The sequence below is a fragment of the Gambusia affinis genome, linkage group LG10 (genome assembly GCF_019740435.1).
Source record: "Gambusia affinis linkage group LG10, SWU_Gaff_1.0, whole genome shotgun sequence".
Classification (NCBI taxonomy): Eukaryota; Metazoa; Chordata; class Actinopteri; order Cyprinodontiformes; family Poeciliidae; genus Gambusia; species Gambusia affinis.
In genome coordinates, this window is record NC_057877.1 from 683,466 (window position 1) to 710,416 (window position 26,951).

At 39.8% G+C, this 26,951-nt stretch overlaps 2 protein-coding genes across 5 annotated transcripts in view; one reads left to right on the top strand and one right to left on the bottom strand.

The window, feature by feature from the left end:
* Nucleotides 1-9,828, top strand: part of trappc8 (trafficking protein particle complex subunit 8) — a 37,666-nt gene extending 27,838 nt beyond the window's left edge. Inside the window, exons 20-29 of the mRNA XM_044128956.1 lie at nucleotides 256-689; nucleotides 1,269-1,425; nucleotides 1,515-1,611; nucleotides 2,671-2,739; nucleotides 2,811-2,866; nucleotides 5,082-5,276; nucleotides 5,519-5,620; nucleotides 6,022-6,161; nucleotides 7,112-7,201; nucleotides 8,716-9,828. Coding sequence (XP_043984891.1) covers nucleotides 256-689; nucleotides 1,269-1,425; nucleotides 1,515-1,611; nucleotides 2,671-2,739; nucleotides 2,811-2,866; nucleotides 5,082-5,276; nucleotides 5,519-5,620; nucleotides 6,022-6,161; nucleotides 7,112-7,201; nucleotides 8,716-8,965 — 1,590 coding nt within the window. The 3' untranslated portion in view covers nucleotides 8,966-9,828. The remainder of the gene's footprint in view (nucleotides 1-255; nucleotides 690-1,268; nucleotides 1,426-1,514; nucleotides 1,612-2,670; nucleotides 2,740-2,810; nucleotides 2,867-5,081; nucleotides 5,277-5,518; nucleotides 5,621-6,021; nucleotides 6,162-7,111; nucleotides 7,202-8,715) is intronic.
* Nucleotides 9,829-16,237: 6,409 nt separating this feature from the next.
* ctns (cystinosin, lysosomal cystine transporter) lies at nucleotides 16,238-26,803 on the bottom strand. Of its 4 annotated transcripts, none has more exons than XM_044128958.1 (11): nucleotides 26,747-26,803; nucleotides 25,575-25,656; nucleotides 23,853-23,931; nucleotides 22,257-22,347; nucleotides 21,686-21,789; nucleotides 20,956-21,093; nucleotides 20,043-20,142; nucleotides 19,573-19,692; nucleotides 19,287-19,457; nucleotides 19,065-19,182; nucleotides 16,238-16,715 (listed from the first exon to the last, which is right to left on the bottom strand). In XM_044128958.1, the coding sequence occupies exons 2-11, from the start codon at nucleotides 25,642-25,644 to the stop codon at nucleotides 16,567-16,569; spliced, it is 1,140 nt and encodes a 379-aa protein (XP_043984893.1). In that variant the 5' UTR covers nucleotides 25,645-25,656; nucleotides 26,747-26,803; the 3' UTR covers nucleotides 16,238-16,566. The 4 variants fall into 4 exon arrangements, with proteins under 4 accessions (XP_043984893.1, XP_043984895.1, XP_043984894.1 ...); XM_044128960.1 differs by having other exon boundaries at nucleotides 19,113-19,182; nucleotides 26,747-26,797; XM_044128959.1 differs by having other exon boundaries at nucleotides 19,113-19,182; nucleotides 19,534-19,692; nucleotides 26,747-26,794.
* Nucleotides 26,804-26,951: the final 148 nt, after the last annotated feature.

Consider the following 26,951-nt stretch of genomic DNA (forward strand, 5'->3'; position numbering starts at 1 on the left):
CCGCTTTCTCTCAGAAGCAAAGAAAATTATGTAATCTAAGAATCAGTTTTAAATGTACAGTATATCTCTGTGGATTTATATTTGGTCAAGTAGTTTGAATGTACTATAATTTATATGATTGTTTAAAATCACTGCAAGCTGCTGAATATTACAACACAATCTTAATGTGTGTGTGCGTGTGTGTGTGTGTGTGTGTGTGTGTGTGTGTGTGTGTGTGTGTGTGTGTGTGTGTGTGTGTGTTTTGTGTGTCCGCAGGTCTTCTTCCTGCAGTTTCCCACTGCCCTGCTGTGCGGCGAGATCAGGAAAGCTTATGTGGAGTTCTGTAATGTCAGTGCAGTTGCTCTGTGTGGCCTTCGGGTGGCGTCCACACACCCTGATTTCTTCACCTTTGGCAGCCAGAGCACAGCACCCTTCACACCTTCCTGCCCCCGCTCAGCAGAGAACTGCTCCGCCTATGTGACATTTCCTACCCCCCTCCCGCCAGGCTCCATGTCCTCTGAGACGTTGGTTTCTGCTCCTGCATGCAGTCAGCCCACTGGGGTCACAGAGATCCCAATACAGGGCAGCACACTGCAGCCAGGACAGTCGGTTCAGCTACCTCTCTGGCTCCGAGGACCAGACCAGGAAGGAGTTCACGAAATCAACTTCCTGTTCTACTATGAGAACACAGAGAAAGGACTCAAAATCAGGTGAAAGATGATTTTGAGGATTAATATGCTGCATATATACATATATATAAAATATATTTTGAGGATTAATCTTAAATATATTGTTCCTTTAATATAATTGTGACCAGAGCATTTTAGTGGTGACATTTTATTTATCTTAAGATAGATTTAATGAGTCTATAAAGAACACTGAACTGTTCACATTGACATGATGAACAAAACAGACAGTGTTCTGTAGAATGCTGCATCTGGCCGTGCACACATATTAAAATCAGCTCTGCTGAAAGTGTTTTCGGCAAGTTTAATGATTGGATAAAATATGTGGAATATTCATTCTGAAAAATTGTTTATATTCAACAAAAATCATGTGTACACCCTGAAACTCAAGTAGTGATGGAAAGATGTCCTGTCCCCACCTCACCTTATAAACTAATGAGAAAAGTCTCAGCTTCCCAAGACATTATCTGGACTAAATGCTTGGCACACAGTGGAAATGTGGATGTATTCAATCCATATTATCAACATATGCAATAATTTAGGTTCTGAATGAGTTCTGTATTTGTACTGAGTTTAACGGTCTGTCATCTCCTCCTCATGAAGTCACCGGGTTTTGCGTCACACGGTGTTTATCTGCGCCAGTCGGTCTCTGAGTGTCCAGGCCTCTGCCTGCCGCAGCAGTGCTTCCCCGCATCGCTCTCTAGATGACAAAGGCAGCGGGGGAACTCTTGTTTTTATTGATGTGGAGAACGTAAATGCTGTAAGATGAATCACACTTCGACTTATGAAGTTTCTTTGTTCTCACATCATGTTGCGAAACTTAGTTTAAATTTCTTTTAATTGTTCCAGAGTGAAAATGGTGTCCGTGAGTTCCACATTGTCCAGGTGTCTAGCAGTAGTCAGCACTGGCGCCTCCACAAGTACATTAATCCATGCAACAATTATGGTAAGTCCATTTTAAAAGGGACTGTCTCCCTTTTAAAATGATTATTATTATTTTTTTTATTATTGCAATTTTTTTTTTCTGCATGCTTTTTAGTACCTAAAGGTTCTACAAAGGTTTTACAATTCAATTCAAATTATTACAAACACAGTACTTCTTATTGCATGGATCATGGGCTTCTTTCCAACCACAAACATAATAGTGAACACACCAAGAATGTTGTAAGGTCAAATGCTCTCCTAGTTTTTGATCTATCATCTCTGTTAATAGAAAGTTGTTTCTATGCCTGTCACAATAACACATTTTGCTGAGCAATTAATTGTCCCAGAAATTAGTGCGATAAACTGTAATATTGTCGTTTTGAGACCATTGTTAATTTATAACAAAAAATGGCATAATAATACAAGTACACCTTCATCAAGATTAACTAATTGTTAAAGAACATTTAGCACTATAACTGGAAGAGATTTTAAATAGATAAACTAAAAATGGACAATAAACTTTCTCTTCAAAATATATTAATCATTAGGCTCAGAAAGGGAAAACGCACAACACTGCCAATTGGGAACTTTGTGAAAAATAAGAAGTGTAAACATAGTACTGTGTATTGTGTGTAAAAGGTTTCCAGTATTTTTTTAATACTGGCTGTTCTATGAAATCATAGGGCAGCTAGTTAGTTGCTACTGTTTTTATTGATCATTTATTGCTTTTCATATCAGGCCTAGTTGTTTCATAAGATGAATGGAAAACTGTGAGCTTCCTCTTCATCAGACTACCATGCAACTGTCTTCAGTCAGAGGCCTCATCAGAATCTCTGTAATACTTACCTCTACAGGAAACAATGTGTGCCTTTAAATCAAAGCCAAAAAGCCTCCTGTTTTGAGTTGCTTTTGAACCGTAATAAACAGAACATTGATTTGTATTAATGTTTTTGATGGTGACACTCATCAAAATATGTGATGTTTTTATGATGTAAAGCACTCTGAACTACCTTGTTGATGAAACGTGCTATACAAATAAACTAGGCGATTGTTTTTCACTGCTTTCTATTTCTCTCTCCAGATTGCAGACTCAGCAGTCGAGAAAGAGCTAAGCTTTGTTTTAAAGCCATGAGATGCAAGCCACATGAAGGTATTTTTCCTTCTCACACAAGCCATCTTGGATGTTCTTTTTTGAAAGCACAGATTTACCTTTGTTCCTAGGCTCTGATTCTGCAAGAGAATACACGTTTGCAGACCTGAATCTTGGAAATGAACGGGTAAGATTTAATTCACTGCTTTATTGTTACTGTAGAATCACAATCTTGTATGTATGAACCCAGGACGGTTATGTGACAGTATAATGATACTGTTACAGAATGAAAATATCAACTTGGCCTTAAAGAGAGGAAAATGGAGTAAACAAAGGCTCCTTATTTGGCTGGATATGTTGGTGGGAGAATAGCCACAGATCAGAAACATTCATCCTTTAAGCACAACAGTTTTGACAAAGAACACAAAAAACTATGGCATCATTTAATGTGACCAAAACAAACACAATTAAATAAGTGTCTTCCATATTTTTGTTTCAAAGAATTGTTGGTGAAGTTGACAATGGAAGCTGTTTCTAGAAGATTTTTTTTCTAACATCTTGTCTTCCTCCTTTATTTTTGAAAGCACCAAAAAGGGGTTAATAATGATGAAGTTTGCTATACACAGGGCCACCAATGTGGGAACAACTGGGTCTGTTGTCCAGACCTGAGCCCTCATACTGTCAAGTTGCAGTCATATTGTTTTCCAAATAGATCTGTTGGTGCAGGATAGACCAACTCTTAAAGTTGCATAAATTCTTTTCTACTATTTTTCTTTCAAATTGTCCTTGCAGTATGGGTGGATGATTCCACACTTCCACCCCAATCACAGAATGATTTGTTTGCCAAAGCAACTTCTGGCAAAGAGTTCACGAAGCTGTTCTAGTGGAGAGAGACGTGTACAGGCAGAGAGGAAGATATGGAGTCTTAAGCTATTCTACACAAATTAGTCTTAAAATATTTAAAGGGATGTTGATGAATATTCCGCCTGCTTTAGTCTTAATTGTTATTGTGTTTAACTTTGCATTAGCAAAGTCTGCTAAGTCTGGTCTGCCAAGTAAACACGAACACATTTACAGTAATTGTAACATGAAATATTGTAACTGGCCAGAGCTAATAGACCGGCACAAATTCATCTTTTAGGGTTTGTAACCTTACCTCCAGTTGGATTTCCACTTTCCTTTTCTCTTTCACTGTGTGGTGCACAGCTACAAGGTTTTGATTTAAGCCGGCGGTTTTCAAAGTGTGAGGCGCCTCCCCTGGGGGGCGCCAGAGCACTTAAGGGGAGGCGCGGTGCGAGGGAAAAAGTAAACCGGAAAAGCTATCTGCTTGCTGTCTACTGATGTGAGAGAAACGTCTTTACGCATTACCCATCAACTCTGTGGATTTAGGAAAAGTTGGTACTGTGGGTGCGCGTGGAGCGGGATCAGTGGAAATGTTTCCCCCCTTAGAGGATGTTTTGGCCAGTGATGTCAGTAACGTTATTGACGTCGGATCACTTTTTTCAGTAACCAGTAATCTAACGCGTTGCTATTTCAAATCCAGTAGTCAGACTACAGTTACTTATCAAAATCATTTTATGCTATCATGCTACTATCTTCTTTTGTTATTTAATCAGATTTCTCTACTGCCTTGTCGAAAGGACCGACGTCTCTATGCAACAGAAATGTAAACAATGGAGGGAGATGCGCATTTTGTTGGTGGAAAAACTGGAACTATTTTCAGTTTCTGTCGCCAAGTCCGATTATTATAAGCGGCTTTGGGCTTCATTTTTTAAAAGTCTCTTGCAAATTTAATGAGTGGCGGGTTGCGCCTTTTTGGGCTCGTTTTTGAACGTGAAGTTGCTCATTTGGGTTTGGAAATAAGCAGAGACTCATAATAAATCCCAGAATTTGTCCGTCATTAGTTTTACTTAGTCTCTCCCTGTCCATCATTTCCCGGATGATCCGTCCCGCTGTGTCTTTGTTAATGTCAAGTTAATATATTACCTCTGAATGATGTCGAGCTTCGCGTTGCGCTCCAGGAAACTGCAAACATCGAGAGGGGGGGCGCAGCAGGCATTGTGCTCCTTGGAGGGGAGCTCACCCTTTCACACTTTGAAAACCCCTGATTTAAGCCATATGATGGTACAGACTTAAATAGCAGATTTTGAATTTGAAATCATTTTTAGTGTGTTCCTCATTTCATCCTTTAGTCAAACTTTTGAATGATCTTTATCTTTATGCTCTGTTTTTATTTTTAAAATCATATGAATGAATATTCTAGATAACCACCCAGATGTTTCCCATGAAGTCATACTCCACTCCAGTGAACTGACAACACATCGTCAAACTCTTTAATGTAACAAGAACAGTTTAGTGCACCTGCAGACACGTCTCTCCTACTCTGAACTTTCTGTGTGCAGATCATGAGTTCCTCTACACCATGTGGAGATTTCTTCTTCCGTTGCCGTCAGAGCTCGGTGTTGGAACAAGTGAATTCAACTCCCAGGAACAGCAGAAGTCAGGGCTCTGGCCACACTGACAACACAGCCTCCGACATTACAAGTATCGCCAAGAAGTGTAATGAGCTCGACCTAAGCATAATCGTCATCTGGAAGGTTGTATATTTGCTGACCTGAATAAGTGTTTTGAGATATTTTACTCTCACCATCAGCAGCTCTTTTTTAACATCATATCAATAAATTCTAGATGTTTAAGTCTTGGTTGCCAGCCTGTATTAAATCTGCCACATTGTCCCACTTTGCAGTGTTGTAGGATTTAGTCACATTTATAATTTTATATCAATTAAAGGTAGAGGTGGATGCTTTGTGCTTGAGCTGAATGTGTTTTGTGTGACCAGGCTTACGTTGTTGAGGACAACAAACAGCTGATCTTAGAAGGCCAGCTTCATGTGGCCCTGCAGACAATTGGCAAAGAGGCCAGTTCTCTGATTCCCAAAGAGGTACGACCACAATCCTCCTGCTTGTCCACAGCTCAGTGGATGCTAGCAGACCTCAGAGTACCAGACAGCTGTCCTATTCTGTTTCATTGGCTTTGTGTGTGGTGTTTTACCTCACACCCTATGTGAGGTAAAACATTCATTCATTTAATGCAGTGGTTCCCAAAGATTTTTTGGGGCCCCCTGTGGATTACAATAAAGTCCCCCCAAAACAGAAAAAAAGAATCAACTGGGCACACAAACCATCTTTACAATAAAACACTTTTGTGTAACTGTTTTCTTTTTTTTCCATGCCACTTACAACCCACCTGCCTCCCCAGCAGTGGCATGGCTTTGGGAACCACTGATTTAATGGATGCTGTTTTGCCAAGCATTTCTCCTTCTGGTTATGTTTTTGTCTCCAGGAAACTCAGGAGATGATGCTCCTCAGATTTAAGTCGGAGTTGCCTCCTCCAGTCATTCTGCCGTATCCAGAGCTGACCCAGCTCATCAGAACAAACCTCTGCTACCCTGAAACCTTTACTCATCATTTTGTCAAAGAAAGGTAAGACAGCTGCAGTAACCAGGTATTACAGTGCCACAGTATTAGATTGCAGAAATGAAAAAAAACAGACCTCCTACATCACTACATCACTCCTACAGGACCAAAGGCCTCCAAACGTGGGTTGTGCTATCCCCTACACCACCACGGCACACCCCGACCAGATATCTCATAGACCACATTTCAGATTTTATAGTTCCACCCAACTGTAATGTTCTTACAAAGAATATTTACTGAACTCTGCTCTTCTTTCTTATTGTAGACTCTGTGCAGGTGGTGTATTATACACAATATATAGATACAATGTTTCAGAAACCTCTAGTTATGTGTAGAGCAAAATTACATGTGTCTTTTAATTGCTTATGCCACAAGCACATGCTTGCCCCCGCTCCCCCCACCAGGGGGTCTATGTGGGCTCTAGTGTCCCTTATATGACAGTAGGCTGACAGGAAAGGGGGAAGGAGACGGAGGAAGACATGCGGCAAATGTCAGTCAAGTCCGGGAATCGAACCCGCGACGGCCGCGCCGAGGACCCAAGGCCTCCAAACGTGGGTCGTGCCATCCCCCACGCCACCACAGCACGCCCAACAGAAGCACATGCTTAGTTTAATTGTTTTACCCTGTGATAGGGGAATTGATATAGGCATTAAATAAACATAAAGATTACTGTACCCACAGCTTTTAGTTGTTAAACCAACAGTTTTATTTTAAGCAGGTTATATATGGAGTTTTTACTCATCGTGTTTTGGCCGCTCTTATTGATGAATAGACAGAAAACAGGTAGATAGAAGACTGAGGTTTCAGTATGATGACACGATCGAGAGACATTTGAGTTGTTTAACGACACTCAGGTGTTGATCAGATCAAAGCAGCACCACTATTACCTTCCAGATACAACAGCATTACTGTAGTGTTCTGTAAAAGTGTATTTGTTTGTCTCTTTCTGCCCTTAGCCTTTGCTTAGTCCCAGTAACTCTGACTCTGTCCAACTGCTCCTTGGTTCAGATAGATGTCATCATTGACCTGCGGCACAAAAGCAGCAGGTATGTTGTCAACACATAAAAAACAGCTTGAATCGGGTTCAACTGGAATATACAATTGTGTTCAAAATAATGGCAAGATTTAAAAAAGTGAAGAATGCTCACAATCCTTTAATAGTTTGTATTTCCATTCATATGTTTTCAATGAGATTGACTATAGATGCAAGTTTTCAGTGATGGCACTGATATGGTATTATGCGTTTCAAGGATCTGCTTATAGAGTCTTCTATGGCATCATTGGCACAGATAAAAGAAAAATTTGACCTTTTAAGTTCTGATTTGTTTTCCGATATTTGTAAGTGAGGCTTTTCTTTATTGCACAACTGCCTAAATTTTCTGTCACCACAGAGACTTAATGACTGAAATCCATCTTTAATGGATTTATGTCATTAAATCCTGTCAGGTCTTAAAAACCCCTTGATGGGTACATTTAAAATGACTTGTGGGAAGACATAGGTTGTCCTATTTCTGATGACTCCAGAATTTTGACTTTGAAACTGGTCAGCTCATCCCATCTGATTTGCACCAAACTGGAAATAAAAAAATCTTTAACTTCTAAAGATGGCAATATGATTATATTGGATTTTGACTCCAGTGCGCCCCTTCCGTTATTGGAACAGTCATATCTCCAGGACAAATCATCCAATCTGCACCAGATTTTTTTGTGCGTCAACAGGAAGCACTGGTGTGCTACATTAATGATGACATCACTAAAACCATGACCACTGAGAGAAAATACTGAAGATTATTGGATCACTTGACTTTCTTCTCCATGTATGTGATGTACAATTAAAACCAATAAGCAATGCTAATCACACACAATGTGTTCCTAAGACTACGGGAAGTCCTCACCAAACTTTGGCCACAAAACAGGAAATGACAATAACAACTGTCTGGAAGGCTGGCCTTCAACAAAACTTTTCAGATGTATTGTGAGACTTGTGCTGAAATGAACTGAAGGCAGTTTGGAAGATTTGCCAAATGCGCCACCTAGTGGTACTGGTGCGAGTGCGATGCAAGAGTGTCGACGATGCTGATGGGATGCCGGTACAGCAGCTGTCACCACAAGGCCAGAGAGGCGCTGATCTGCAAGGGCCACAAATGCTCCTTTCAGCCTCAATTATATAGTTGGACCTTAATTCTTTTCTTGCATGACTTTATTATTTCTTTTTCATTCTGTCAGCTAATGGGCAAAAGACCAAAACTATATGTACAATTCCACAAAATATTTTGTGGAATTGTATAAATATTCAAAATATTTTTGAATTAAATGAAAAACGTTATAAACAGCACTTTGCATCCTTTTCATCAGAATGTTATACGACAATTTTTGAAGGGATTGCAGTAAAATGAAATTAATAGATAATTACATTAGTTACACTACACTATTGTGTATTATGCTGACATTTTAGTGACTTATGTGTGAGACATCTACAGGACTAGGAAAGCTAGTTCAACATGGCTCATTTTCAGGGATCGTAATGATTTCACTTCCTGTCATTCTGTGTGGTTTCCAGCTCCGAGTCTGTGGAGGTCCATACCTCGTTTGCTTGGGTGGGTCAGACGCAGTACAAGCTGCAGCTGGGCTGCCAGGAGATGGTCCGCCTCACTCTGCAGGCCTGCTTCTTTCGTGCTGGTGTCTACAACCTGAACACTCCACTGGTTTTTGCTAAGCCAGCTGAACACAGCACACTGTGTGAATCAAGTCAGCAAACAGCCAGTCCTGCTCTCATCATCATCAACAACGCCTGTCCTCTCTTATCCTGAGGGGACAGTGGGATGCTACTGATTCACCACATGGACACAAAGGCACAGTTTGACTCTCTGACAGAACTACCAGTGACTGATGGTGAACGTACGAATCTTTGTTTCATCAGTGGATGCTTCACTGGTTGACTTCCTTACACACACAAAGCCACCCCTTCCCTTCTGTACCCCAGACTCCTCATCCTCTCTCACTCTGTTTTGACCTGAGAGACTCTAACTTGCACTTTTCTTTGCTTGCTAACAGAAAGCCAGGCGGAAGTCATGACAGCTTGAACATGAAACTGCTCAAATATATTCTGATTTAGACTCAATAAAAAATGGTCCGTTTTGATTGGTCCTGTGAGGCCGAAGTGACCGCTGCTCCCACGGCCTGTGGGCTGATGGTGCCTGTCTGAACCTGGAGTGAGTCCATTTCACGCCTTTGCTTAATTCCTGTACAGTGAGACTCATTTTCTGGCTTTATGTTGGCAGTTTGTTGAATACTGAAGAGCCGGCCTGCTGCCATTCAGGGATCTTTATTCAAAAAAGCAATCACTTCCTTCTTTGAATGTGGATCAGACATTTTCCTCACAGTGCAGATTGCCCCCTATGGAATTTATTTATTTCTAATAGCAAATTGGATGCTAAAATAAAAATAATGATGGCAAAAGGCTATTTTGTCTAGGATGTATGGAGTGTAGAATTATTTAACAAAGGAATAATTGTTTTCTTTAAGATCTTTAAGACACAAAGTAGCGCTTTAATACCCACCATGACATTTTTTGTAGTTTGTTGGCCATATTTTCAATCACTCTGGCATGTAATTACTTCATGAATCAGTCTCATATTTCTCACAAATAAATAAAGCTACTAATCTGACACAATTTTTGTCATTGAGCAATCAGTTCCTCAACTTCCCTTAGCTATTGAGCTGATGTGTCACCAAGCGCCTCATAGTAAAATAACCAGGATCTGTTACTGAATAAACCGTGTTGGTTAGAATAAAGAACCAATGTTGAGAGAAGCCAATTGAGGTGACTTGAGCATCTGGTCAGGATGCCTCCTGGACGCCCCCCCTAGTGAGATGTTCCAGGTACGTCCCACCAACAGGAGGCCCCGGGGAAGACCCTGGACATGCTGGATGGACTGTGTTTTTTGACTGGCCTGGGAACGCTTTGGGATTCTGTCGGAGGAGCTGGAACAAGTGGCTGGGCCTCTTGTGCCTCCCTACTTAGTCTGCTGACCCCACAATCCGACTCTGGATAAGTGGAAGAAAATGGATGGATGGTTGTTTTACACCTTATTTAACTGCGTCAAGCACTTAGAGCTTTTCCCAAATTCCTGTGTGGAAAAGTCTCCACTTCCTATCTGAAAGCTGTCCAAAAACTGGCCCAGTCCGATCCCACTGGATTGCATTTGAGACTGTGACTCACTGTGGCCAATAATAAAAACAACCCACCTGGTCCAGTATCATACTCCTCCAATACTTCCTGGAGGACTTTGATACATCTCTCAAGGTTGGAATATTTTTGCACAAATTCTGTGAATTATCCTTGCTGATTTCTTCAGAGGGCGGCTTCATCCCTCCGTCTGTGCAGCTCCTGGTTCCAGACCTTCATCTGTGGTGCAGCTAACAGGGTAAGGAAAGGTTGCTTTGGTAAATCTCCCCACACTGGAATGCAGTAAACTGAAAGTCAATTGTTTCAGCATAGCAGGGACAGAAAGCAGACACAGACTTAAATCAGATTGAAGTAGTGATTAATTTAAACATAGCATCAGATAAAACACACATTTAGAATTCATATGAGTAATTTAAGGCATACTGACTGTTAGGTGCAGCACAGGGTTTACAGTATGGTCTTTGGTCTGTGTACAGTCTCCAGAAACAGGCAGTAATGGTCTACATAGACCACCTACACTCTGTGGCACTTTAAACCAAATTAATGACAATAATTACAAAAGATTAATTATTGCACTTTATTCTCTAGATAGAATAATAAAGTCCATCATTATTCATAGTGGAGCTCAGCACCAAACATCAAGACACCAGTGGAAACATGCCAAAGGCTGCTCAGCTACTAGAAGAAGGGTTTGATTGCTGTCATACCAGAAATTTTTCTGCTGAGGGGTTTAAATCATTTTTATGACACTTTTTTTAAATGAATAAAAAAAGCTATTCTTCATGTTGAGAAGTTTGTGTATATCAAAAATATTTATACACAGTTATACGAATAAACCTTAACTCTGAATTTCTTCCTGCATTCGGATTACATAACTGGCTTGATAAAGGATTAACTCTAATAGATCAAATGTTTGAAAACAGAAACCTGATGTCCTTTCAACAACTTCAATGAAAATACAACCTTCCAACCCAAGACTTGTATAATTACCTACACATGAGACATTACTTGCATAAACATAGTGAATGGAGAGTCTTACAGATGCCTCCTAGTCTGGAGAATTTTTTTTCTTTCTGTAATAAAAGGAAATATAACTTCCAGATTCATATCACATATTTACAAAATATTGCAAGAGAAAGCAATAGCTGATACAAAAGATTTTAATGGGAAATGGGAATTAGAAAGGAATGTCATAATCAAAGATGAGGACTGGGAAGAAATGTTTCAAGAGGGTCATAAAATATCAAATAGCAGAGAATATATATATATATATATATATATATATATATATATATATATATATATATATATATATATATATATATATATATATACATATATATATATATATATATATACTCACCAGAAGTTCTAAGTTCGACTGACTGTCACTACAGATCATAAATCAGCCAATTTCTCGACAGCAACTCGATGCATTTTGGTGTCTAAACAAGGTGAAGGTAATGTGAAGTTCTGAATGAGCACTGCAGCAGCAGGAGACGTCACACTGGGTCATTCCACTCGGAGCAGGAGATGGGACTACATTTCACAAGACTCACCAAAACTGGACAAAAAGCTTAGAGAAACGTTGCCTGGTCCATGAATCATGATCAGAACTTTACAGCATAGATCCATCCTGTGTTCTATCAGTTTCCCAGGCTGCTGATGACATCATGGTGAGGAGAAAACATTCTTGGCACACTTTTTGCCTCCGCGTCAACTGAGCATTGTTTCTACAACACACAAACTGAGTAAAATTGCTGGCTGTTTCCATCCCATCAGAACGTGGACACGCTGCTTCCATGTCACAAAGTTCAGCTCATCTCCAACATGGAGTCATTGTGCTCTAATAACCTCTGCAGTCGACAGAGTTCAATCCAGCAGAGCACCTCTGAGTTGGGGTAAAACAGATTCTCAAGTTTCTGCTGACAAATCAGCAGAAACTACAGATTTCACCTCAACAGAAGAGAGAAATCCATCCATTATATTTGGATTCCTAAATTTTCCTTATGTTTCTGACAGAAACATGGTGGAATGACAATAATGAACCAATCATACTAGTTGAATCTGTGCCTCTTAACTACAATTTCTTAAGTGAGAATAGAAAACATAAAAAGGAGGAGGCGTGGCTTCAGTATTTAAGAATACCATAAATGGTAGTACAATTTCCTTGGGTCACTTCAACTCTTTTGAGTGAGAAAATGAACAAAGTCCAAACCTTGTTAAAAAGAGAACAAAACAGCTTTATTACATCTGCAACCTCTTTATACTGCATACTGCCCTTCAAACACAGACAGGGTGTCACCAAGAAGCTTATCAGATTTACACACACAGAAAGAAAATGGAATCTTCAGTTAAAAACCGTTTCAGGCGGAACATTCTTGTGCCTAATAATCATATTAGTCAATAGTCACCCAGCGTCTGTCACTCCGGAGGTATGATAACTATTTTGCTATAATTATTTACTTATCGCCTGTTGCTAGGCTTCTGACATACTGAGGCAAACTGTGAAGACTAAAAGAGGACTAATAACTCTGTAAGCCTGGGTAAGATATAATAAACTGATTAAACCTTGAAAGATTAATACTAAATAAACTTCTAATAAAAGTAAACACACACTCAAGAACACACACTGGACCTGGTTATCAGTAAGGGTGTGAATATTTCCAATGTCTCTGTAACTGATGTCGCCCTGTCGCATCACTTCCTGTTATCTTTGAAAGTTGTTTATCCTTTAACCCACTTGGACAAACAGCAACCATCACAAAACGTTCTCTCACTGAAAGCACAGCAGAAATATTTAATCAAATCTATTCTTCTTCCTTATCCTTAACCTCTAGAACCCTAGAGGTTCCACCGGTGGGTCCATCGGGTTCTAGAGGTTAAGCTGTAATGACGTAGATAAGTTGGTAAATGATTTTCAGTCTAAAGTTTCAGATATCATTGATTCCATTGCCCCAATTAAAATGAAGGTTGTGTCTAGTAAGAAGAAATCTCCATGGAGAAATGCACAAACTGTAAGATCTGCAAGACAACTCTGTCGTAGGGCAGAACAAAGTAAAACTCAACTTCACGTTCATTATGACATCTATAAAGAAAAACTACTTAACTATAACAATACTAAAACATGCAAGACAGGCTTTCTTTGCAGATGTCATAAACAAAAACATTAATAATGCTCCAGCTTTATTTGCAACAGTTGACAGGCTCACAAATCCTCCTATCACGTTACCACCTGAATTTCAGTCTATTGCCGCCTGCAACCAGTTTTCCAGTTTCTTTTCAGAGAAAATTCAAAAAATCAGAGGATTAATCTGCACATCCACTGTAAAGTCAGAACCAACACTGAACCCAAACAAAACAAATACAGGAAAAATGACCCAATTTCAACTACTTAATTATAAAACCCTAGAGGAAATTATAAGTCAATTAAGCTCCAGTTCCTGCTGTCTGGATGTTCTACCCTCACATTTCTTTAAGAAAGTTCTGCCTGTTGTTGCTACTGATCTGATCCAAATAGTAAACTCATCGCTCTCATCAGGCGTTTTCCCCCAGGCTTTGAAAACGGCAGTAATCAAACCACTGATAAAAAAGAACAATCTAGACAAATCACTACTGCAGAATTACAGGCCGATCTCTGACCTCTGACCTCCCATTCATCAGTAAAGTTATTGAAAAAGTTGTTTAAACAGTTAAATAGCTTCCTAACGATAACCAACTGCTTTGACTCCTTCCAGTCTGGTTTCCGGTCTCACCACAGCACAGAGACTGGCCTAGTCAAAGTGTTCAATGACATCCATATAAATATGGACTGTGGGAGAACCACAGTGCTGGTTCTGTTGGACCTCAGTGTTGACCAGGACATATTACTGAATGGACTGGAGAGTTGGGTCGGACTCTCCGGTCCAGAGATTAACTGGTTTGAATCTTACATAAAAAGCAGGGATTTCTTTGTTTCAATTGAAAACTTCTCATCAAAGAGGTCAAAGGTCACATGTGGGGTACCCCAAGGTTCAATCCTAGGACCCCTCTTATTCAATATCTATATGCTCCCACTGGCTCAGGTTATAACAGGAAATAATATCAGCTACCATAACATTACAATGTCACCAGGTGACCTTTGACCCCATCCAATCACTGAACAGATAAATGTGTGGCTGTGCCAAAACTTTCTCCAGCTGAACAGAAACAAAACTGAAGTTATTATTTTTGGACCTAAAGAGGAACAATCTAGAATCATAGATCTTGGGTTATAGATCTAGGGGTATAGATCTAGAGTCATAGATCTAGAGTTATAGATCTAGAGTCATAGATCTAGAGTCAGTGCACAACTTCAGTTATTACAACTAAAAACCAGCGATCAGCCCTGAAACCTGGGAGTAGTGATGGACTCTGACCTGAACCTTCAGAGCCACATAAAGACAGTTACAAAGTCGGCCTTCTATCACCTGAAGAACATTTCCAGGATTAAAGGACTAATGTCTCAGCCAGATCTAGAGAAACTCATCCAGGCGTTTATCTTCAGTCGCATTGATACCTGCAACAGCGTCTTCACAGGTCTGTCCAACAAATCAATCAAACAGCTGCAGCTGATCCAGAATGCTGCTGCTGGAGTTCTGACTAAAACCAGGAAGATAGAGCACATAACACCAGTTTTAAAGTCTCTCCACTGGCTCCCTGTAGCTCAAAGAATAGACTTTAAAATACTGTTAGTTTATAAATCACTGAATGGTTTATCACCACAATACATTAAAGATCTGCTGTTGTATCAACCTTCCAGACCTCTCAGGTCTTCTGGTTCTGCATCTCCAGAACCAGAACCAAACGAGGAGAAGCAGTATTCAGCGCCTATGCACCACAAATCTGGAACAAACTTCCAGAAAACTGTAAAACCGCTGAAACACTGACTTCCTTTAAATCTCAACTAAAAACCCACTTGTTTAGAGTTTTATTTGAAATGTAATCAATTACAAATTTATTGATGGAATCTGACTTAATGTTGTGTTTTTATTGTTGATTCTATGTTGCATTGTGTTTCTGTGTTTAATTTGATGTGAAGCACTTTGAAATGCCTTGCTGCTGAAATGTGCTATACTAATAAAATTTGATTTGATTTGATGCCTCAGATGTCTCAAGTTATGTGGTAGCGTGCCTTTGGCATGTTGGATGCAGGGACGTCCACCAGAGCAGTAGCTGTACAGCTCAATGTCCCAACAGACTGGCACCACTACAAATCAACCTCATCTTTGTCGGCCATGTATGACCACTCAACACAAAATGGCCACATCCGGCTCGTCCATCTATGGGATCAGCTAAGACCAGCGACACACACAGCTGATGAGACTACTGGTCTGCACTACAGACGCATCACACCTCAAACAGTCTGTAGCTGCATACGGGAAGCCAACTTGGTCAAAATCAAATTTCTCAACATGATCCCTATCATGTTCAAAGTACTGTCAATGTGCTACAAATGGCCCAATCACAATGTTATCAATGTTATGAAGATCAGTAATTACTGACACTATATTCTGAGCTTCTCTATACATTACATTACCCAAATGTTCATAAAACTCTTACCTTTGACATGGGGCATTTATACTTTTGTTCAGTGTATATTACATTACAGTTTGTAAATTTTTTTAACAATATTGGTTATTTCATTGTTCTCAACAGCATTAGAAACATGAAGTGGGAATTCCTCTTCATCCGACCCTGAGTGTGGGATCTTTGTCACTAACTTATTTGATATTAAAGTGCTCAAGTTTCAGTCACATGGAGAACAACAAACTTTTGATGGATCTTCAGTTTTTTATATTGTTTCAACTGTTGAAAAAGCTTTTCCATGTTTCCCATGGACTTGTGGTTTCTACTGTGAAAAGCAGTAAGTACACACCTTTTCCCACTTTGTTTAATGAAAAAGCATGAGAAAATAGAAAATATGTCGAAGCATACTATTAATTACATATCCAAATTACAGACTGAGCCGGAGTGTCAAATAAAAAGAACTATGCATATAGCATTATGCAGGTGAACATATAAAAGAAGAGAGTTCCCTGAGGCTGTTCAGAAGAGGTTCCATGGATCTCTAATGAGCCAAATCTGAGACGAGATAAACTGAACTTCCTGCTGGAAGCCTGAAGGCAGGAACAGAACTAACATTTAGCTTAGAATGAATCCCTTTCTTTGTGGCTTCCCTTTGGTTGCAGCAAAGTGTTCGGATCAGTCGTCCTGCTGCCCTGGAATGGTTTGATACTGTGGTGGCTGCCTGTACAGACAATAGTGCTGAGTCATGAAGACGATGTCAAACGCCACAGAGAACAGACCCAGACCGAACTTGGTGGGATCACCAAACACCAGCTTCCACTCATCTGAGGAGAGATGAACACGACAGAAAGCATGACAAAGTGATGGTCCAGAAGAAATTACAAACATCTACACAAAGGCGCCGCATAGTACTCTACTAGAGCAGAACAACTGTAAAATAGAGTTCAGTGAGCTGGTAGAATTAAGTGCTTCTCATTATAAAGCTAGTTTATGAGAAGGTTCAACTATCCTGTTAGTCCTCAGTTCTACTGAGACCAAGCAGCAGTCAGATTCCTCTGAGATGCTGCACAGCCTGCTGCCTTCTGCAGTTTTTGTTTTAAATATCTGAAATATTGTTAAACCGGTTGCATGACCTTCCCTGTTACTGGGGTCAAATATGTGTATTTTGGGGTTTTTGCTCACTAGAAGGGCTGTCGGCTCCAGTATGTGAACCAAGAGGTGACAGGTAGTTGACAGGTGTTGAACCGGGAAGGGCATACAAGTTTTAGACCTCTGTGGCAGAGTCATTGTTAACACTGTTTGCCATGTATCATGGAATAAATAGTTATAAATGGTTCATCTGACTGGAACAAATTTGGAATTTGGACTACAAGAAGATTTTTGCGATTGACTTTACAAGTGATCAACAGGTAGAACGTTAGCCGCTCAGTGTGTCATAACTAAGCAGCAATGGATCAATGCTTAACTAGTGCAGTATAAAACTGGTTACTACACTGTCAAAAACTTGCCCTTTTTGGTCTTTGATGAACTCCGATGTCTTTGAACAAAGCGATGGAGACTATGTGGGGCAGACTGAGACAGTTTGGGCTGCGATGAGCTGGTGTTTGCTAGATGGACTATTGCTACAGAGCTAAAGCAACAGGCTGAAAAGGATCGGATGGATGCGGTGGCAGACAGTCGGTGATTGAGGAGGATCGGATCGCTGTATGGAGTACCAGGGTCTTTTGAAGGTCATTGTGAATTGGATCACAGAATGTCAACAGATGGCCAACGAGAAAGGTATAGCGCTGCACCTTTTTTTGTGTATGTGTGCAAAAAAAACAATGCATTGGTAATTGCGGTGTGTAAATAATAATATTGGGCATTGCCTCTTTGCGTTTGAAGCTCATTTAGTAACTTTTTTAAATACATTTTATACAAATGCTGGACTACAATGCTTGCGTAGTCCAGCATTTGTGTTGCTGGACTATGCAAATGAAGTCCAGCAACACCATGGGTCCAAGCTTCCCAACACACACCAGCAGAGCTGGAACTGTATAAAAACTGACGTCAGAAATAGAAGGGGAGAGATTTTGGATTCCTGTAACGATGTAAATGTAATGTTCTGGTTCTGCAGATGTGCATTAAAAATCTCTCTTGTTTGATCTATGAGCAAATGAAGAATCAGAGTCCTGTGTATCTTTTCCTATTCATATGTTCCTTAAGTTAGCCACCTTTAAATTCCTCCATACAAGAAGATCTGGGATTGACTTTACACGTGATCAACAGGTACAACGTTAGCCACTCAGCGCGTCATAACTCAACGCTTAACTAGTGCAGTATTAAACTAGCTAGTATAACCGTTTTATAGTTTCCTTCAGCTGGAAACTGGAGGAAATTCCAAATCCTGCTGTTTTCTCTACACTGCTGTTTTTATTTTTAGTTATGAGGCATGATGTTGAAACCTGAAACTTCTGCACAAGTTACTCAACAGGTTGCTAGGTATCCAAAGAAAATGAGTTAGTTGAAGCTGCCCACCTGGCCTGGCTAGCTGAAAGAGGAGCTAAAGCTTTTCCTCCGCCTACATTCTCCAGAATGCTGTGCGGTTCTGGATCAGAGTTCTGTGAAATTACTGAATGTTCTATCAGACAAATTTCCTATTGATATTGATAAGGTGTCTATTCCAATATATATCAAGATTCAAGACTCCTCTATTGAACGCTGCTGGGAAATTATTCACACATATTGTTATTGATTAATTGCCCGGCCATAATATTGATGCTCTATGATTGCATATTGATAAGTGTATGTATGAGTGTGTGATGGGTGTGATCACTAGGATTACGAAGGAACAAAGCAGCAGAACCGAGTTAGTAGCCATCTTGGCTTATATGTGGGTCAAACCTACAGTCTCACCTTTCTCCTCAACATACTACCTGGCAGGTTCATTTACTTCTCTAGTCCCTGTTTGAGTAGCCATTCTTTTCTCCACTCTTCATACTTCGTTCAGGCTCATTTGTCCAACCAAATTTCCCTGTGTGACATTCTTATTCATGTGTTTAGAATCTATCAGATTCTTCTCAAAGCCATGAAGGTACACAGGCTGAAATATCAGGTGAAAATGTTCCCCTGATATTCATAACCACTCAGAAGAATAATTATGAGAGGGAATCCAACAATAGAAGCAGATCTACCATTGTTGTAAGACTGAATGATCATCTGTAGGATACTGAATACTCCACCAGTGAAGTCCAGCAGGACGTTGCCGATGCTCCAGCCCTCAGTGCTTTGTCTCCTGTAGTTCATATAGGCCTGGAGGCAGGCAGAAATAAAATATCAATTTACAAATATCTTGATAATAAGGCAAACTACAGAACATTTTGACTATATGCTGTTGTTGTCCTCTGTTAGCCTACCTGTGGCACATATTTAATCAGAGTGACTGCTAGTTTAATATAGGAGAAGTAGTAGAGGTACTCCAACCAGGTAATTTTGTGGGCCACAGCAACAAATAGGCTGATCAAAGCAAACGTCCAACCAATCAGCAACAGAATCCTGGCAGTCCAAGACACCCTCTGACCCCCCCTCTGGAAATGACAGAACACTGTAAAGTCTTAAGGAGGACACGGTGTCTCAGAAATTTGTCCTTAACGCCTGTTTTACCGTCGGCTGGACAGAACGTCCCACTCTGTAGTGGTGTACCTCATAGAGAGCAGCCTGGCTGACGTAGATCACACAGAACAGCAGAGCATGCAGACTGAAGAAGACGTCATTAGCATTAACAGGATTTATCCCATTGGGATTCTTCTGAAGGAACTCCTCCTACAGAGAAACACACAGCTGAGCATTAAGCACTGACATGCTTCCCCGTTCTGTCCAGATGTCTGGCTTTCTGCTGGCTATGAGAGAGGTGACCTGAAAGACCTCAGTAATGATACAGATGTCCTCGTGCAACATCTGTTAACAGCAATAATAATAATATTATTATGGTTATGTTGTTCCACAGAAACCTTTTGTGGAACCAGGGAGGGAAGATTAATGGTCCAGTTGTTGACAGACGGCCCCCCAGACGGGCCTTAATGCAGCTGTATGTGTTATTTTCACCTCTCCCTCTTGCATCAGGGGTTGTACTCACAATCACATGAACAATGAAGCTATCTTGGAACAGTTACCTTTATGTAGGGTATCCAGAAGAGGCCGATGTTGAAGACACTGTAAGCAATGAAGCCCGTTAGATTGAGGGACAGGAAGTCGAAGTTGAGACCTACAACACTGAAGAGAAAGAGAAAGCAAGTGAATCCATTTCACTTTGTCTAAATGGAGACGTCACAAGATGACTTCAGAAATGAGACCTGATTGGACCATGTAAAGAATGCATCTCGACCTTATGACCTTATTGTATTAGAAAATTATTTGACCTCTTTTTCCAGGACAGTTTGTTATGATTTAAAACAGAAATATTCCAGCTGCAGGCTCAGAAACATTTTCATTCCAGACTGAACTCAGATCTGCTTGACAGCTAGAGCTTAACAAATTTAAGCTCTAAAATGAGAATATTATGATAAACATCTCAGAAAAGGCAACCCATATATTCTGTAGATTTCTTTCACATAAAGAGAAATATTTATGACGATGAATCAGAGACATTAACTCTTTTTCAAATTCTCTAATCTTCTGTTTTAGATCATTGGTTTCATTTGGCTGTCAGTATAAAGCCTGTACAATGTTCAGAGCAACTGACTTAAATAATATCTTTTTAATTTGGCATTGTTCAAAACAGTCCATTGTTTTGAAGGAATTTATAAGCTGTGGTCAGCAAAAGGCTGGGTGCTGCATCATGGGAGTCACATTACTAACATATAACATATAATTGTTGGGTTGAGATAAAAAGACCCAGCAGTGTTTTTACATAACATATCAATACTAATAATGCTAGTGTAGAAATAATAGCTATAATAATAATAATAATGTCATAGGATAACAAACCCTGTGCAAAAAATAGAAATGTTTAAAACATGGACTTTTAAAGTAATACAAAGGAGGAAACCACCCAAAGCTGAACAACGCACAAGACATACAAACTACCTTTTCCTCTTCCAGTTTTCCCAGGCTTGTGGATAGAAAGACACTGACCAAGTCACAAAGTAAATCCATCCAATCACCTGAGCCACCACTGACAGCACACTGCTGTGGATCACTATGAAGCGGATCCTGGACGACAGACTGGACAGAAGGAAAAAAAAGACAGATTACCGGCCAAAACGACACTCTGCTTTATTCTTTTTAATAATAATTAAAATAATAATAATAATAATAATAATAATAATAATAATAATAAATAATAATTAATAATGAGAGGGAATAGATGGTAGTCGGAAAATGCCACATTAGATAAAACAGCATATAATTACTTATCAAATGGAAACTAAATGATCAGCGTGTAATGTGTTTGAGTCTCTGCAGGTCTAGCTAGCTGACATCCTCCTCAGAGCAAATAAGAGGTGAGCTCGACGAGGAACTTCTGTTCACAGTAACATTCAGTGTATTAGGAAATACAAGGTTAAAAACAAACATCCTCCCTGCAGCACTCCATTTGAACCCTAACCCTAACCCACTAAAACACACTCAGACACTTCACTGAAGTGGTCAAACCCAGACAGTACACTTAACCCACATTCCTTCAATTCAGCATGAGATTTAGGATTGGAACGTCACTGTATGTTACGAAGCAAGGCGAGGAAGAGTCATTACTGAGCAGGGTCAGGGTCAAGGTCATGATCTCCTAAACATTACAGCATGTTGGTTCTGTACCCACCTGTCCAGGTGTGTGTTGTTGCTGAACAGGTGTGCAGTCACCTGACCAACATCATGTGCTATCACAGTGAAAGTGGCTGAGGTAGCTTTCTCTGGAAGCAACACCTGAATGAATATGAGAAATAATGAGGATTGTTGGACATAAAGCTCCAAACTCTTCATATTCAGCCTGCTGTCAGACAGACAGACAGACAGACAGACAGACAGACAGACAGACAGACAGACAGACAGACAGAGTGGATTTGTAGGAAATAAATAAATGGAAAGATTCTGTTTTTGAAGAATTTTCTAATAAACTAGTAAGTGCAACATAATTTAATCTTTATGAAGAAAACCCTTGAAATTAGCATTCACAAAATAAGTCACTGTATGAGGCGGTAACTGTCAGTGAGTTACTTGAACTGTTACCATAACAACAGATCAAGTACATCTTTCTTTTTGTTTGTTGATCTTAAAGTTCACAGTTTAGATCAAAATAAGAAAACCTCCAGCTGAACTTAGGAACATCACATGGATGCAGTTTCTCCTCGAGGCTCCCGATCAGTTTAATCATGTTTGCTTTTGAATGTCACCTGTTCAGGCAGAGTGATTATTGAGGAGTAGTTCTCCTGGGAGCTGAAGGTTACATTCAGGTGAATCACTGTAGACTGCTTGACAGGAGAACTGAGGAAATATAAGAACACAAATTAAACAGTTACACTTCAATCAATCAATCAATCAATCAATCAATCAATCAAATCAATCAAACTTTATTAGTATAGCACATTTCAGCAGCAAGGCATTTCAAAGTGCTTTACATCAAATCAAACACAAAAACACAATGCAACATAGAATCAACAATAAAAACACAACATAGTCAGATTCCGTGAATAAATTTGCAATTGATTACGTTTCAAATAAAACTCTAAACAAGTGGGTTTTTAGTTGAGATTTAAAGGAAGTCAGTGTTTCAGCTGTTTTACAGTTTTCTGGAAGTTTGTTCCAGATTTTTGGTGCATAGATGCTGAATGCTGCTTCTCCTCGTTTGGTTCTGGTTCTGGGGATGCAGAGCAGAACCAGAACCAGAACCAGAAGACCTGAGAGTTCTGGAAGGTTGATACAACAGCAGCAAATCTTTAATGTATTGAGGTGCTAAACCATTCAGTGATTTATAAACTAACAACAGTATTTTAAAGTCTATTATTTGAGCTACAGGGAGCCAGTGGAGAGACTTTAAAACTGGTGTTATGTGCTCTATCTTCCTGGTTTTAGTTAAAACGCGACTTCAGTTATATGATGCAGAAATACAGAGAAGTGAAAACCTATGTGCCCCCTCCCCAGATTGAAGCTGATTTTGCCTTTTTGTTCCATTTAAAGCTGCATTATTTATGGTAACTTTTATTTTAAAAATGTTTCTTACATATTTGTTGAAACAGTCAACATGTCATGGCAGTAAAATATATGAGAGATCATCTGAGAAAGGAAACAAGCTTCTCTGCCTTCCTTTGTGGACCTGCTGTCATCTAGCTGCTATGTCAGAAGCAACCAATCAGAGCCAGGAGGAGGGGCTTAGCGCTGCTCACACCCTCTTTTTTTTCCTGTGCTACTTTACAGCTACTTTACCGCAACAGTGTCAGCCATGAATGCTAAGGCTAGTTAGCATGGCCACTGATGATGGAGGACAAACTGTTTCTCCACCATCAATACATTCTAGATCTTTCTCTCCTAGTAAAATTGTGGATCAGCTCTTGGACTAACTTTGGTGAAGTGGCCTTGCCGGGGAAGGCAGTAGAGAGCCTTCCCAGACTCTACTGCCCTGTAGATTATGTGTGGCTTTGTATTCTTTTATAAATTTGTCAGTAGCCAAAGGTTTTACTGACATGGTTTACTACAATTACAGATCAGATAATAATCAGGCTCGTAAAACTGAACTCATCTCTCTAAATGTTCATTCATGATTTATCAAGGGGAAGGGCAATTACTAAGAAGTAACTATACAAACAAAAGTTCTGTACAAACTTTTGTCTCAACAACCGTCTCCAGAGAAACATGAACAGTCGATTAGAGGCCGGTCCCATGGGCTCTGATAGCGTTTTCTCTTTAATGAATGAAATCATCCCACAGCTAGGATCTTCAGACAGGTGCTGTTGAATCAGTGCTTTTGTTCACCTCAGTGTGTCTGTGATTACCTGGAAGAAATGGTGACAACAGCTGAAGAGCTTTGCTCAATTGTAACAGCATCTGGTGCGTTCAGACACACAGCGGACTCTAGAGGAGAAAAAAATGTCCAGGAACAACAGATAAAACACAGAACATGTTCCCCCCAATCTGGAGAATTTTCTGCTATGTTCACAGCCTCAGTCAGTGATTTTCTGAAATTCTTACCAGGTTGACAATGTCAGCAAGGAATCAATGGCACATGTTAATTTAACTAGCAGGAAATCAAAAATCTCTCCTGGTATATTTGGGGAAATTTCCAGTCTGCAGTGCCAGTGAGGAATTGGCTGCAAACATGTTTGAATTGATTAATTCAACAGCCTGCCAATACAACATGATCTTTCGTTGTTTTCATAAGTGCTGTTCCACATCAACTCCAGCTGTAGTAACACTGTCTCTTTGTCAAGGCACGTCAATGTCACAACTTAAGACATGAATGGATTAATTCATTGAGAAAAATGTTACATGTTTTTATCATGAAATATTTTAGAAATGTCATCTTTGTTACTTCATTTCACAGACATGCTGTCCTCCAAACTTCGGAATAATCTCAAGCTTATGAAGGTCTGTTCTAAATTCTTGTCTCCAAGCATGATTTCTGCTCCACAGTGCCATGAATATAGATTTCATCTGGTAGGACATGTTTCATCTAGACATGAAAACTACAGGAGACACTGCTGCCATTAACTTTTTACTTTTCTCTAACATAGTACCACTGGATCAGTTCTTCTGTTTGTTTGTGTCTCTTGTCTGTCTTCTCAAAGCTCCAGTCAGTAGTAGAAGATGGCTGCTCACACTCAGCCATGTTCTGGTTCTGCTGGAGGTTTCTTTCTGTTAAAGGGGAGTTTTTCTCTCTACTGTCACTGCATGCATGCTCAGTATGAGGGATTGCTGCAGTGATCAACACAATGTAAGTGACTGCCTACTGTCGCTACATGATTGTCCACGAGGACTGAAATCTGCAAAACCTGTGACTTTCCTCAGACCTTTACAACCAGGGGAGCCATTTTACCCCAATCCATCTAAATAAAACTCCTCCTGGTAAGAGGTGAGATGAAAAGCTCACCTTACATTTTAAAACAATGAGAACTTATAATTTTTATTAAATATTTCTAAAACCATAAAACTTTTGCATCAAAGAGGATAGACATGTTTTATTCTTTAGGTTGTTGATATTTGAGAAAAATTGTGTAAAAAACAGAAAAGAAAAACCATAAGATTTCTAATTGGTGGTAGTATATTCTGCCTCTTGCACCAGACTCCCTCCATCTGTTATTGGTGGTAACCTGGGAAACTACCTGCATTTACTGTTAAACAGAGCTTTGGCTGGGTCTGGCAGGAAAACAACCTAAAATTATCCAAAAACAATAAGAGACACTCCTCAATCTTTCTATTTTTATTGAGATGCAGTTTTTCTGCTTAATTGTGTTTCATCTGTTTTTACTTTTAAGAAAAAAAATTCATCTACAATAAAAGTTCAAAAAAATTAAACAATCAAGTGGATTTCATTTTTTTGGTCAAAGTCAGTGAGTCTATCTTACTTCAAGCTGCTGGTTAAAGCCCAAATTTTCTTCTGGTGAATATTTGGTCAAAAATGACAGATGATGTCATAGTGTGCTCTCAGTATCAGACACCTACGCATCACCACCAAGGTGATGGCAGACACAAAAAGCAGCTAAGACAACAGCACTCACCAGAGACATTGATCAGCAACTCAACAAGTAACCACTTCTTCACCAGATGTAGAACGGCCATTGCTGCCATGGAGACAGCAACCTGAAACATACAGCAAACAGAGGATGTTAGCAGAGACTAGAGGCAAACATGGTGGAGAAAGAAAGGACTTTAAATGCCTTTTATGTGAGATGCACACAAAGTGGAACTACTTATCTGTAGTGGAGAAGTGTCTGAAGAATGTGAAATGGACTTTACCGGGCTTCTACACAACAGCCACACACACATATATAAACACCACTACATTCAGCATAGGTTACTTGGGCTCACTGATGTGTGGCAGTGGAGGACGCAGCAACTGAACCATCAAGTTTTTGACTGAAAGAAACTGATTCACTCGTTGTTTCCCTCACTGATTTTAGGGGGAATTAGTGAACAGACACAATACAGCTGAGGGAATCATTGGGAATCAGGATTATGCTGCTTCTGATCACGTCTGGCTGACACATCTCAGTTTGGTCATGATCAAATGTGGAGGACCAACTTTGGGCCCCACTGGCTTAGTTAGTCAGATTCTACTGCATAGTCCGCATTGTCTGTTATTGGCCGGTTTGTTTATATTGACACATTTTTAATATGAGTTGGATTTCACAAGTAAGTTTTAAGTTTAAAAAAAAAGAATCCAATTGTTATTAAGCAGTAATCTGACTGGATCACGTGATCTGACCCCGCAGAATTTAATTGAGATAATGTTTGATATAATTATAATAAATCAATAATTTTGGTATAACTGCAAAAACGGTTCCTATATGTGGAGACATAATTAATGGGTAATTTAAATATTTCAACAGTCCACTTGCGGAAGCGGCCATGCAGAGGAACAGGTTCTTTCCTCAAACGTCCACCTGGCGATCTTCGCTGTGTTGCAGCAACAAAACATTCTCTCCATAAAGAGGAAGTTCGTCAATTTCGCTTCAAGTCTTCCGTTTGTGTTTTTCGGTTATCAGAGGAGTTTATAGCATAATTCAGAAATCACTGCGAAAGCTATGAACAACTATCAGCTCATATGACTAAGCCTGTCAGCTTGGTTTTCTATCTGTAAAAGGATCTAAACTGAGAGAGAACAAACAGGACAGAGCTGTTTAAAACAAAGCCACAGAATAGGGTTAGAGTAGGAAAGAAACAGCTTTACCTTGTCTTATCCGTCACCTCCACATCAGCTGACTGCTCTTCTTCTTCTTTTTGTTTTATGGCGGTTGGCAAACAACTTATAGGTGCATTACCGCCACCTTCCAGACTGGAGTATGAACCAGATGTAAAACCACTATCACCACTATAATCTTCTCATAATACCTGTCCTCCTAAGAAAACTAAAAATGCTGCTGAACACTACATCC

Excerpts from the sequence above, each read along its gene's own strand:
- ctns (XM_044128957.1), bottom strand. The coding sequence starts at position 25,644 with ATGGCAGCAATGGCCGTTCTACATCTGGTGAAGAAGTGGTTACTTGTT. Across the intron at positions 19,183-19,286 it reads TGATTAAATATGTGCCACAG|GCCTATATGAACTACAGGAG; the intron begins GTAGGCTAACAG and ends GCCTGCCTCCAG. Across the intron at positions 16,716-19,064 it reads CATTCAGTCTTACAACAATG|ATGAGTGGAAGCTGGTGTTT; the intron begins GTAGATCTGCTT and ends ATCTCTCCTCAG.